Source organism: Homalodisca vitripennis, chromosome 3 (assembly GCF_021130785.1).
Source record: "Homalodisca vitripennis isolate AUS2020 chromosome 3, UT_GWSS_2.1, whole genome shotgun sequence".
NCBI classification, from domain to species: Eukaryota; Metazoa; Arthropoda; class Insecta; order Hemiptera; family Cicadellidae; genus Homalodisca; species Homalodisca vitripennis.
The window spans coordinates 31,694,594-31,709,628 of NC_060209.1; the positions used below are offsets into that span (position 1 = coordinate 31,694,594).

At 32.5% G+C, this 15,035-nt stretch overlaps 1 protein-coding gene across 1 annotated transcript in view; it reads right to left on the bottom strand.

The window, feature by feature from the left end:
• Window positions 1-6,846: 6,846 nt before the first annotated feature.
• LOC124356766 (protein SMG9) overlaps window positions 6,847-15,035 on the bottom strand; it is a 28,272-nt gene continuing 20,083 nt past the window's right edge. The window contains exons 7-10 of the mRNA XM_046807955.1: window positions 12,893-13,037; window positions 10,851-11,001; window positions 9,509-9,629; window positions 6,847-7,224 (exon numbers count right to left, since the gene is read on the bottom strand). Of these exons, the coding sequence (XP_046663911.1) occupies window positions 7,146-7,224; window positions 9,509-9,629; window positions 10,851-11,001; window positions 12,893-13,037 (496 nt within the window). The 3' untranslated portion in view covers window positions 6,847-7,145. The remainder of the gene's footprint in view (window positions 7,225-9,508; window positions 9,630-10,850; window positions 11,002-12,892; window positions 13,038-15,035) is intronic.

Here is a 15,035-nt window from a genome sequence, read left to right on the forward strand (position 1 = left end):
CCAAGCTTTCTTTTGGTTTTTATAGTAAACCGGCAGAGCGTTCATATTCATGTTTTTTAAAACATCGAGGTTTTTTGGATTTACCGATAACCATCAAAGGTATCTTATTGGTGGCGGAAGCGTTGCTGCATGCTAATACGGTTAGTCGTTGCTTATCCATTTTAAATCCTGGAGCGGACTTTTCTTCTCTTGAAGCTAGGCTCTTTGTTGGCAACGCTTTGAAATTTTAGCCCCGTTTCATCAGCGTTGTACACTTGCTGGGGTGAGTAGGAGGATGTAATTTCTTTGAACTCCTGAAAGATACTCTGCGGCTGCGTTGCTGTCTGCAGACATCTTTTCGCCAGTTACAGTCAGTTGCCTGATACCGTGTGCCTTTTTTTCCACCGATCTAAAAAACCGCAACTAGCCGAAAATGACGGATCGCCTCCCATAAGGATGTTTAGTAGAAGCGCCTTTTCTTTAATAAGAAGAGGCCGGTAATGGGAATGCCTTTTTTGTCTCTCTTGAGAAAACCACAAGTAAAGTGCTTCATCGAGTTTGTCATACGATGACACAGTAGTAGTTTGACGTTTTTCTAGAGTGTTTTTCACTTGTAACAGAGCAAAATTGTTCGATTTTTGCCCGCTTCTTTTTTCCAGTCACTGATCGTCGCTTTAACCGACACCAAATTCAATTGAAAGTTGAGTAGCACTTTCACCATTGTCTAGTCTTTTGAAAACTTCGAGTTTTTCTTTTAACGTACACGAGTTGTGTTTACTAGCCATAATGATATCGATATACGCACAGAGCAGAGCAAAGAAACAAACAAAACTGCAAACCACAAACTACAGAATACACAGTAAGAGCACGTGCTGCGCGTATGGAAGATTGCACTAAACTGTCGTCTCGCCACTCGTCACCGGGGTGGGTGGTGGAGGGGATAGGGGTGAGGTAGTGGCAGTCTAATAGTTTTGCGCGCCACACTGTTTCAAGGTCACCGACCAACTCGCCCCGCCCACCACAGACAGGTTGGCTTCTACTAGATTCATTACGCACAAACAATGGCACTCAGTTTCGACCACGCGATGTTACCGTACAAAGACAGGAAGCTGTAATATTATTATTACGTTTAATACGTACTTACTAATGTTTATTGCATTTGATTATTGTATGCATTTAATTTGTTTTAAAACCACGTAAATTGCACTTGAAAGTTGATAAATGGTACTATTTTAACAAAAATCCGCCTAGTCCGAATTTCCCGTCAATCCGAACAAGGTTCGGTCCCAATTAGTTCGGATTGGCGGGACTCTACTGTACTTACATACGTCATACATACGCTAGTTAAAATGAACATTTCTGGTACTGGGATCAAGTCATTAAAGATGAATACTGACCTGAATTTAAGTAACCAAAAATATCCAATGAGAAAAATCCTATCTAGAATTAAATTTATCATTTTCAAAATGACAATGTAATTTCTGCAATAAAGGTCAAATACATACAAATATTTTGTTACAAACAGGCTTCTAATAATATTATAAATACACTGTCCTCAATACAGTTTGTCGTTAAATATGTTTTAATTTTAAGAGCTGATTGTACTGCCGACCAGCTTGATTTTACCTCCATAATAACAATGTTAAATCTCGAAGCTCTTAAGAGCTGGCTGTAGTGAAACAACCTTGAATTTTTCCCAAAAGAACAATGTTAACCTCATACTTTTACGGCAGTATTTGTAGCTTGTAGTATTATGGGACATGTCTTGTTTTAAAGATACTTTTTGAGTATTTCAACAATGAAGTACAAAAAGTTTGAGATTTTTTCTTGGATAACCAATAAAAATATGATGATATAATAAGAAGATTAACAAAGAGGTGTTTATCATGTCATATTAGCAGAGAGGAATTTGGAATAAAGGAAGCAGAAAAAAAGTTAAATTTGTATTTTCTTTTTAGACATAAGCATATTTGCTTTCTATGATTGTTATTGCCTGCATTTTAATGATGTGATTATTAATGGCCATAAACACATGTTCTAAGTTTAAGCTGTAGCTGGATACATTTAGAAGCTACTAGAAAATAACAGTTGTGTGACCAATGAGTAGTTACTTCATCCCCAAAATAGGGCAGTGATATCCATACAGGGGTTCCAAAATAGGGTGGCTCACATCATTGCAAACCGTTATAGATCTATTTTGGGACATTAATGTAACGGCATATTTTAACTATAAATGCTAATTAAAGGTATGAAAGTGTTAAAATGTATAATCTACTTGGTCGTAGGGTTAAAACTTAAAATTAAAATTTTTAACCTTTACATAAGTACATCTTTCTTTCAGGATTGGATACTTCCTTTACTAAAGAGAAAAAAAATATTTACACATTTCCAATCATACAAAGTTAATAATGCTTAGCATGCATAATGCATATCTTCTTATAGCCGATACATTTTTTTGTAAGAAAAGAAAAGAAAAATACTTTACAAAGAAACTTTATCAGAACAGGCCCACTTAAATAACGACCTATGAAAATCCAACACATGCAAAAACCAACAAAGATCAAAACCTTTAATAATTTTGAGTACTCATACATAGCAGACTAGTAGGTGAATGTAGCAGAAATAGTGATATTTTTCATTCAATTTACTGACATGTATGTTGCTCCTTAAAATGTTGGGTAAACTCTAAAAGTACTATGCAAAAGTACTTTATATTGAGAACCAAATTAAAATAGAATGTTCAAATATTATCATAGGATTAATGTTTTGTTAATTTCACAACATTTATCTTTGTTACTTTCCTTGTTAGTCAGTTTAGTTGATAGCCACATGTTAAGTTTTAAATGTTATGGTTTAATAAATTATAAAATTATGTTACAAAGTTATAATTTGTTCTTTTAGGTTAACAAATACACACAAATTAATACATTTCATCCCATTTTTTATATTTATATTTAAATTTATATTTCATTCATAACTTATTCTATTGTTTTATACAAAGAAATAAATAATTTTCAGTCAATAGTCAATATTATGATTAAAAAAATACATAAACATTATTTGAAACAATATAATTATTATTTTTATTGGAAAAAAAGATTACTAAATTATAAGGTTTAGTTTTGAAACATTAAGTACCAAAGAGCTTTAACATTTCATGGAATTTAACAAATTTTAAAAATTGTACTGTTTAAAAAATGCCAGTCTAAAAGTTACTCAGTCAGTCAGATTTACTGAGAAGATAAAAGTATTAAAGTCTGGAATTGGAAGTACTGTATGTACTTTTTATAAAACTAACTAATGAACAATTGTTGTACTTCCATTGACTGATCATAGTGCAACATTAGCATATTTGTCCAATGGTCTCAGTTTATAACTTTAGCATGAGTTTTAAGTTTGCATTCTTTGTAATCAGAAGATGAGATGACTTTCTGGAAATGTTGGCTGAAAAAATATGTTGCCATAGTCAGTTTGTTATGTTAAAAATTCTTGTTGGTACAATTCCTCATATTGCGATAAATTGAATATAGTTAAGAAGAATATAAAGTATATCATGCTATGGAATATAAAATAAAAATAAGAAAAGAACAATTGAAAACATCTTTATACTATACATTATTTTAAGGTTGGTGGTATTGTTTGTTTAATAGTATAAACTAAATTAATTACTATGTTGAAAATACACAACCATCAATATTTTAAACTGTTTTACTGTGAAATGCCAAGACCAGACTGAAATACAGTCAATCAATAATATCGTTTATTACACATTCATCAAGATTGGTTATGGAATTAATTTTTGTTTGATCTCTTACGACAAGAAGCTTATAAGTAATTGCACTTAGACCTGTAAGGACCGTTGCGCTGCTTCAGAAGTGACAGGATATTCTGGATGGATAAGGTTGGGGGTAGGGGGCCACTTCCTATCGAGATCCATGAGGAAGAATTTAGGGCACTAATCTCAAGTCATGTCCTCTCGAAAGCCAGCTCTGAACCAGCCTCTCCAGTCAAACCAGGCAGGGGGTGACACACCCTTATGTTGAAGCTAGCAAGATCCTTTGATACTTAGGGAACAAACCCCACCAACTCCAACAGTCATTACTACCCTTGAACCTTAGAGTCAATGTTACACTAAAAACTTACAGACCAGAGTTCTGATTCTGTGATGTCACAAAACCCGCCTGTCCGCTCCATTTCATTCAAAGGGAACAAGCGCGCTCTTGGCCTATTATTTACAAATACTTTATATTTTTTGTTTTGAAAAACAAAAATAATGAAATGCCATACTTTTCTAGAGGACATTTTGGCTTTTCAAGAGTAGTTTGTTTACTACAATAAGCTAATTTTTCTTTCAACATTAGATATCAAGGATTTATACACACTTTGTAAACCTTTATACGACAAAAATTTTGTAGCTGGCAACTAACAATAGATGATTTGTACGCTTATAATCAGTCAGCTGTGATAAATACATGAGTAGACGGCCGGCCAGCAGAATAGTGTAATGTAACAAGTGGTGGGGAGTACTACTGCGGCCTGTATTACAGTCTGGCCTTGGTAATGCCTTTCGATAGCAAATTAATTTATATAGATAATAAAAAAAAAAACCAGTGGCCAACAGAAGTGCTGGAGTCAACCAAAACTAGCCATAAGTAAAATATCTAAGTGTGCAATCTGACTGTGTTATAACATTGAATTCAATATTAAATGTTATTATATGTTGATTATTTTAATGATTAAATAAATATACAACGCTGTTATATTTATTCAGCAAACATTGTAATAATATTCAACGCTTTCATAAACTGTTTGTCACACAAATTGCTCATGCAACTATTACTGATGAAAATTTCAGAAAATTTATGGAATGACTGAATCGTCATGATCTAGTATTCATTGTCTAGCAGAGAATTGTATAATGAGAATAAATTTTATGTACTATCTCAAATATTTTTCCTTACATAAACAACGGAATACGTAAAACAAATCATAATCAAAAATATAATTTTCTATTTTAAAGAATATTTTTGAAAAATTTTTAATAGTTGCTATTTGTATATATAAATATACAAGTGGCATTTTTCTTAGTGTAATTTAAAGTACAATCATGTATTTAATAAAATAATTAAAATTAAAGATGTTGCTTCATTTGTTTACTCTGTCCTTTATATTGTACGCTTCTGGCATTGTTGTTTCACCAAGGGTAATTGTAATAAATAATGAGGAAAGAAATACATGTAATTAAAGCAGACTCTTGGTAATCCAAAACTAGAGGATAAGGGTGTAGTGAGAACATAGAAAAAGGTTGGATTATTACAGAAGAATAATACTAATAGACTTTATTCCGGAAAACTTCTACTTTATAGCTCTGTAATACACATTTGTATGTAATGTGCAGTACTCTATTTAAAAAATTTGAAAAATAGCAAATTACAATGTAATGTTTTACATCATAAACAAAATATAGTATAGAAATCATTTTGGAAAAGAAATTTAAAATAAACATTAGACTTTGAATCTACCTTTTATCTTTTAATATAGAATGTAGAAATAACACTAATTAACACGCACCTTAGATATTAATTTTCACTTACTTATGTCACGAAACGAGAGCAGTTTCTACAAATTAGATCTTCTTAAGTGTCGTCCTCTTGGCGATATTGAGGCATGTAGCATTGCATGCTATGCAGAGTCTCTGATGTAATGGTTAAATAGACGGGTCTTTTTATCAAGGTGTGTGGTTTTGTCCTTCAGACTCCTGCTGCGGTTTACATTTGCTTACAACTTTCATGCTGCAAAACTCTGTTCTAGAATTATGTTTTTTCATGGACATCCCTGTGTCTGTACCCTCCTATAAAGCTGTGAATGAACCAATGATCTTTACTGGAAGTAAAAGTACCGTTGATATTCGGATGTACTATAAACTTTTTGACTGTGATGTTGAAAACTATAAGGTGCTGTATCGTGGGCCAAAACAAGAGTTGTGCTGCTCATGTGAGAGTGAAGTCTTTGTTACCATAAGTTCAACAACAAGCTTTATTCCTTCATTTTTTATTTATAAAGTCTATTTTACCCCTTTGTAATTCCTCCCCAATCCAGCTCCCTTTGTTCAACATTTCAACCCTTTGAACTTATTTGAACTTGAAGTCCTCTCAGCTCGTTGGGCAACTATGGGTGGCCATAGGTGTTTTATCTGATAGGTAAGAGGTTTAAGATAACAATTCGCTTAAAACAAATATTCCGAAGAATGCAAGAATTATAAGTAGGCTATGTACCTAACTCACACTTAGGCTATATAAAACGTTGCTTATACTAGGTGTCTCAAGTCCCAGGACGGTTAAATATTTATGAAACGATTTAAGACAGAGCTACAAAACTTGGTAAAAACTTACTGGGCAAAAGTCTAGTTTAACACATATCTAACATACCTGTTACTTCTTCAGGGGTACGGTCCATAAGCAATCAAAAGAAAATTTTAAATGTAGGCATAGGTTGTTGTGCTATACCTCCTGTATTCATCAAATTGTACTTCAAATTTTGCATATGTTGTAAGAAGGTTTAACAAAATGTATGTATATTTAGGAACAATGATTTTTTTCTACCTTTCACAGTTGTGTAAACATAAACTTTTTTTGAATATACATTTTTAACTTTATACTTTTACAAAATTACTTTTTCAATTATTCTAACACTAAAAGTACACTTACCTATCAATAATTGAGAAAAAACTCAAAATTATCATAAAATAAAAAAAATCATATCTATTCCTTCTGAACTCTATAACGGACAATGTTCACCCTTTGAATTTGGACAAGTCCATGAAAAAAGGCTGTAGTGAAAGGTTTAAAAAATTAATTAACACACTGATGATTAAAAAACTTGATGTGGTTTTTGTATTTGAATTTAAAATACACTGTTTCTAAAATGTTTAAAATTAAGGAACAAAACATACACTTTCTCGTTTTTGGATCATACAGAATAATAAGTGAAATGTTTAACCAGATATAACTTTAAACATACAAACTTCTGTCAAACCCATTGGTATGGTTTCCAATAGCAGCTTGGACCTGAAAGCAGTTTCTCATCTTCAACAAAGGGAAAGCTTCCTTTTTGCTTCCATCTGCTTTGAACGATCAGCTGACCACAATGTTACTGACACCTGCGTTTCACGGTAACAGACGACTGTATTCTTGAAAGAATGTGCTCTTTTTAATGCCTTCCCAAACCTTTGAGGCATAGTGAAACCTGTACATCAGAAAAAACAAAACGTTAACAACAATATACTCAAAATAAGTTTGCTATTTTAAAGAAATAATATTTTATTAATATTTTTAATAATTAATACATGAAATAAATTAATTTTGCTTAACTGAATTTAATTAATAATGACTTTATTTTAAAGAAGTACAATTTTTAATATTTAAAATCAAATACCCAAATTAAAACAATGAGTTCCAAACTGACTGTTTAGGTTTGCAGGATGTACTGAAAGTATTAAAAAGTGACACATAAATAACAAACTAAGGGGAAAAAAATCAAAAAATAAATCAACTCCATCTAAAGTTACAATTAAAAATTATGTAATTAATTAAACACAGGTTTAGTACATCAATTAACAAAATTAAGTTCTCACATAAATTAAATTTTGTTACTGAATATTTATAGCTAAATTAAACATCCATAAAAATATGCTTCTGAGCTTCTTTTGCTAGTAAATCTAACTTACGTAACATAGATTAAAAACTTAATTGCCTTATATGTCTTAAAAACTACTTACATTCGATAATAGTTATAATGATTAGTCCTACAATTATTATAGAATGTGATTTAATAGTCTTATAATAAAAATAACATTTAGCTAAAAAATAAACGGTTAAGTTCACTAGAAGAAAAACCAAAATAAAATATTTGTTGAAAAAATCTAATAATTTAAAGTGATTTCCCAAAGCAGACCACTGGTTTACTTTATTTACTCTTTCCAGTAACCAATTAATCTTGTTATAATTAGTTACCACTTGCAGAGTTAACAAAAAAAGTTAAATTCCATGCATTTAAAAAATGTAATATCAACTTGATCTCACTAATGCCTCTTATTTAAAAAATTACTAAATTAAGACTTATTTAAATAACTTATACTTTGTCAAAATTTCTATAAACCGCATAAAACTGAATAAATTGCTACTTAGTGAATGTCTGTCCCATTTTGCTGGATATTGCACATTGAGCATATGTAATATGCTGAATCAGAGGGACCAATCAAAATCTTTTTTCAAATTCCTGGTTTTTCCCCAGCTTTCGTAGTTGAAAGTTTCTCTAGTCTATTTTCAAACCAAATATGAACTATATTTAACTTTTACACCAAGTTTTTCGTCATTAGCTGTATCTGCAGGAAATACCATAATGTAGCCTAGCAAATTTTGTCGCTAGCGGTATATGTGAGAAATTCAGTGACAATTGTTCGCTACTGCTTATTTTAGGCCCCTTTGTTTATATTTCCATATATTTTATTAATGTGTTGACAAACATCGTATATACCTAATTATTTTGTTTTCTGTGATATTTGGAAAATACTTGTATGCAATTCAAAAAATAAACGATTACCAACATGGCGCTACTGTGAGGCATAATGCAGTCTAGCATTACGGGTCAGAGGTCTGCGATGCATGAATCTTCGGTATGATACCACACGATTTTTCCAGTACACAAGGTCAGTTCGATACAACCAAAAAATAAACTAAAGAAACTTTCACGTGAACTCTATTTTTAACTTATTCTCTTAGTTTATTCTTTTGTGGAAAACTTAAGCCTAAGAATACCATACTATTTCAATGGAATTCACAGAGGTTCAAGGAAACAGATATATTTTTAATACTACTAAGTTCTCTATCTACCATTTTTAAATATGATAAAAATGGTAGATTATATAATAGGAATATTATTATTCCTTTAGAAAATTTTTATTATTTTCATTTAGCATATTTATAAGCAATGTAAAAATAGTTGGAAATTTTATAGCATTTTTGCAGTGACGAGGAAAATATTTTTATCAATTCGTGGAACTTTTTGCAACAGAATTTATAGTAAAAACCTAAAAACATCCTAAAAACTGGCAATAAACTAATTGTATAATCTTATATTAAAAGTGTGGTCATTTTGTATGTTTTTAATTTCTGTGCACAATTATTTTACTCTCCCAAAAGACGGGCTGAAGTTGGAATGTACATCTTTATCTACATCTATAAATTTAGAAAATTTTTATACATCTCATAAAAACATTTTTTTCAACCTATAAATACTATTATATATGCATAAATACTGTAATTTACATTGCCTGAAAAAAAATGTGTATTACAATAAAATTGATGTTAGTGTTCTATTTTTGGCGATTTTTCTTAAAAAAAAGCTTGTAAAATGCTAAAAACTGCATAACTATTTTGAACTTCTAACATGGCAACATATCTAGGGTTAAAAGTTATCAAACAATATTAACAAGATGGTTAAAATTATTTTAAATTTTATTATTACTAACCAGTTTTTCTCTGAAAGTTGGGATGTTGACAACTGACATGTACCAATTCCCTGCAACTGTTGTTTCATTTTTCTGAGAAGATCTTCATATCCTGGATGTCCTTGAAAATGGCCCTTCACATCTAGAAATAATCGTACAATTCAAATTGAAAATTCTATTCAATAACACTGTAATTTGATATAAATATACAACTTGTCTGTCTCAAATACATTGGATGTACCAAATCACATTTCAAAACTATAGAATACTATTCTTTTGGTAAAAATAATTAAAACAAATTCTGGAGACCTAAAATTATTTATCCCCTCAATCTGTCTGTTACCTTTTTGTCTGAAAATAATCTATAAACTGGCCTAGATTAAAACATTGTACCATGTGTCTTACTAATACTAATACTAATATGCAATAGAGGTATGGTTATAAAGTTGAAAGACTCTTCTTCTTGTATAGAAGGTAGTTATAATCCTGACTGAACTATAAAGACCTACTTAAGTAGTGCCCCAGAGAGGAGAGGGGGTTTTCGGCAGCGTTACTCACCGTTACGGGTTGGTGAGGATTCGATGCTGTATTACATAACTATTAAACCGAAACAATTAATTGCTTGCATTTGTTCACAACATTGGCCTGTCCCCTCAACAAGTTAGTATTATATTTGTCCCCCCCCCCACCATAAAATCAAACAGAAAGAAATCTGAATCCTTTGAAGGGGATAAAGCTTTGTGAAACATTGTGGGAAAAACATTGTTTTAATAATAAATTCAAACATGCAAGTTGATCAACATGAATGAGTCAGCGGTCCGTCACGTCAGGTACTACATATCTGGTGACATGTACAGACAAGCGTAATATCTTATGTATAACTGTATACTTAGAAAAGTAAAATAGCTGGAGAAGTTTGCAATCTTTACAAACAAGTCATGGCATTTTTAGGCAAAAAAACTCCTCTGTTACTAATGGATTGATTTTAATAACTCAGGTAAAAATCTGATTTTAGGTAAAACATGGTCTATGCAAAGTGAATTTTAAAATGTAATAAGCTTTTTGATCTGTTTTACATCAAACTGAATAATGTTGCCTGATGGGCCATCCGAAATTTGAGATCTTGAATACGTCCTTCTAATATTGGAAAAAGTTGTGGCAAAAGTGTATTATACTGAGGGGGTTTACTAAAAGTTAGAATTAGTATTGGTAAATAAATGTGTTTTAATACAATAAAAAATCCTGTTATTTATTTTTTTGTTCAGACAATGTACATCAAAAACAATCATCGCCTTCATAATGTTATTTTTCGTGTATTAGGAACTGTAAAAGTACATGTCTATTAACATAACAATCTTGTTACCTTGGTCCACCAGTGGAGGCAGCAGGAAAAGGTTGAGGGGCTCCTGATCCAGAGTGAATGGGGAGAGCGTGTGCATCACACCCCCATTAGCAATCCCCAGGCCACTGTGCAGCTGAAGCAAGGACTTGCCAAACGATTGCTTGTAAACATCCTTCAATGAGAAACAATTCATGTCAACACAGGTTTGCGGTAATAGAGATCAGAATATTTTTCAAAATGAAAAGACATAGTTTTCAAAAGGAAAAAATCTATTTTATCACTGATTTTTATCACCAGTTCACAAGGCTGGGCCCACCACTGTGATCATCACTGAGAAGCTAAAACAACGATTTTTAGCACTATTAAATTGCTTGGATTTGTCTTATTATTCCTACACAAAATTAGTGATACATTCCAACTGAATTGTTGTTTGTTGGCATAGAAAATCCAATCACAGAATATACACTTCACACATGAAAGTAGAAATGTACATACAACAATCACAGCTGGTTGTTTACTGAGTGTTGGAACGTTTTGTCACCTAATCCCACCTTCTGCTGCCCAAATGTCTGTTAATTTCTGGACAGGCATTGTAGCTAGACATACGAGAGCTATTCAGAAAGTAAAGAACGTTTCCACCTGATGCCTGCCACCTGGTGTGTGCCAAGGCAATCTTTTCGGTAGACAATGCAATGTTGTTACAAAACTAAGAAATAAGTAGAAATGGCAAATACGCCATGCTATTTTTCCCTTTTTTAACACTCTGTCATTTTCCCTTATTGATCATTTAATTATATAATTATAGTATGGTATAATCTTGCCAACTCTAGACAGCAGTACTGGTGGTAGAATTTTCTGGCAAGATCAGAAGAATGGAAACTCAAGTAAGTCTCAATATTATCGATTAATTGATAAAACCATAAATTAACTAAACAATTGGAGCTCACATTGAACTACAGGTTCCTTGTTTATCCTGGCCACTAACAACAGTACACAAGTCCATCTTATCAAAAACAGTTCATTTTTGAACTGTCACTTTTCAAAAAAGAATTAGAATTATTAAAAAATTTGGCTTATTTACTTACAATTTAACAACGTAAAATTATACATAAAAAAATAAATTCATACATAGTATAAACTAAGGTTGAAATGAAAAATGAAAAATTCTTTATTTTTACAGGCAAAGTTAGGGCCGCATGGCCCTTTCTTACACTTAACCTGTTGCAATGTAAAATTTAAAACATTAAATAAATATTACCTAAGAATAAAACAAAACATAATAAAGATAATAAAATAAAGAAATAATTACATTTACACAAAGTAGTGAAATTAATGTAATATTTTAACGTGTAATAATTAAAATTTAACACATTAATAAATTAACCATCTCTACTATTCTTAAAACATAATATAAATTTATATTTTTAATATACAAATAAATTAAAGTATTTATTGCTAAATGAACTTTTTCACACACAATCTCACATTCATCCCTCTGCCAGTGTCACGCCCACAGCATCTCAGACCGGAACTGCCCCGGCTAACCGTTCAAGATACATATCTTTCAGTTTCGCCACAAACCGGGAACTGCTATCGATGGAAGTAATTGTTTGGGGAAGGGCATTCCACAACCTACAAGCCATTACATGGAATGACTTATCAAACACTGCAGTCCTGTGCTGAGGCATTCTCAAAATGTATGAGCCAGAGCGAGTGCTTCTTACACCTACATGAGACACAGATTTAAAATATTCAGAAAAATATCTTGGAAAACCAAATTTCAATATTGAATGAACTAGTTTTTAAAATTTTGATGGATCTTTGATCTTTTAATTTTAGAATATTTGACTGAATATAGTACGGTGTGATGTGCTGCTCCCGTCTCACATCGTAAACGTAACGTATACAGTAGTTTTGAGTTCTTTGCAGCTTCTCACTCAGCACTATGGTCATATCATTGATCACGGAGTTACAGTAATTGAAATGTGGAAGTACGAGTGATTTAGTCAAGAGCAGCTTGATATGTTCTGGTAAAAAAAAGGTTGTGAACATGGTAGACAAACCTGCATAAGTTTGACTCTCTCGACGGAAAAATCGGAGTTGTGGGCGTGCGTGTGGACAAACATAAGGTGAGGAAAGTACTCTACCAGGCCTTCGTCTGCAGTGGTGTTAGTGCGAGGTTTCAGCATAGCCGCAGTCTGCATGAACCTGAATAAGACAGAGAGAACAATTCATTAATACTACACACCCTCATTTTGTTAGTAGAACCCAACAAAAATCCATCATCAATAACAAACTTTAAACAAGGAATAGAAGACCACAAAGTCTTCAAGTTTGCATTGCCTTTCTTAGGTTCATACCTCACACATGGAACCAAAGGTAGAACTGAACATGAACTCGACAAAAGATGAAGCTGGTCATTGGACCACATGTTATATCTTGTGCCTTTTGGGATGGCAGAGAATAAAGGCAGTGGAAGGCTACTGGATAGCAACAATGGTCCTTGGATTGAGCATAACCATAGAGTTGTACATTTTCATTTCAACTTCTGACAAGCCGAATCTCACAAACTGCCAACATACATAAATGATAAAAGGCAAGTCTTGGAAACACTGCGTGAAAAGCATGACGATGCTTAAAGCAGCTTCAAAGGGCATATCATTTCATTTGGAAAACAAGTTTAAGTAATTCCTCGAAAGACAGAATGTCCTGGCCTATGTAAAGTTGATGTTGTGATTTAAAAAAGAACAGTCCGTTTTGTATCTTATGGTTTTCAATTGAAGTTCATTTGAATTGTAAAACTCATTATTCTGCAGCTTTGTGATTTAGAATAAATTATTACATTTTAATACTTAAGAATAATATAATTCTAGGCTTATTCTGGCACTCTTTCACTTACCATATGAGTACAAAGTTATTGATAAAGTTTTGAAATCCAATATTCAAATTTAATAATTAATATTGAGGAAATACTGGTCGCAATAGTACTATTGTTAATAGTGCCGCAAATATGTGGATGTATTTCCTATTATAAGTTCACTATTGTTTTTTGCATTAAACATGCCTGGACCCTGTCCAGTGTAACAATGTTTTCAAGCTAGTGGACATTAATAATACACAAGTAGTTTAAAATCTTACAAAGATTGTGACTACAGGTACATAAAATGTACATAAACTATGGCTACAGACTACGAAACTTAAAAATAATGTTTTTATACCAAGTACAAATTAAGTAATGTGAAAATGTCAAAGAATGCTATTAATCAGGTTTGTTTACATGCGTATGTGTTACATCCAATGACTCACTGTTAAACCTATTCAGAAAATATAAACTTTAAACTATCGTAGATTTTTTTCCTTCCTGAAGGAAAAGGACAGTTTGTCCCCGCGCTTAGTCCTAAAAGGACCTTTGCGCCTTCCTTACTTTAATTTTGTGTCCTCAAAGTCTGAGGCTTTTGCAAAAATCGATCAGATTTGAGGGCTCCTGTTCTCTGATATCCTTGGGGCTGAGGAGATATGCTCCCAGGAATCTTTTCAGAGTTTCTAAGATGGCAGGACAATCTAGTCATAGTCATAGTCATAGTCATATTTCTTTATTTAACATATTCTTCAAGAACAGTAATAGAGTCACAATGTTAACAAATTACATAATTGATATTAATAAATAATCAATACAAGATGTCAGAGCCTCCAATCTTCCTTGTTTACTTCTGTGAATTCTTCGATGGTGTATATTGGGTGGTCCACCAGGAAGTTGTGAAGACATCTTTTCAAGGCAGCTCCCTTGAGGTTTTTCACAGCTTGTGGCAGGAGGTTCCTCAGCTTCCTACCAATGTAGGATGGTTTTTCCTCGAAAAGTGATGTCCGATGTAGAGGTAGTGTGTAATTTCCTGCATGGCGTGTGTTATGTGTATGAAGGGTTTTTCCTGTTTGTACATGCAGTTGGTCAACGTGCAAAATTACTTCTTGTATGTAGAGTGCAGTAATTGTCATAATTCCAAAGGTTTTAAATGCTTGTCGGCAGCTTTGTTGGTGTTCGAGTTCCGCTAGGGTTCGGATAGCTTTTTTCTGCAGGAGTAGTACTCTGTTCAGGTTTCCTGCAGAGGATCCACCCCAAAACAGCAAGTCCATACCTCACATGAGTTTCCACCAAAGCATAGTAAGCTGTTTTTGCTGCCTCCAAGTTGCCGATACATTTTATTCGGC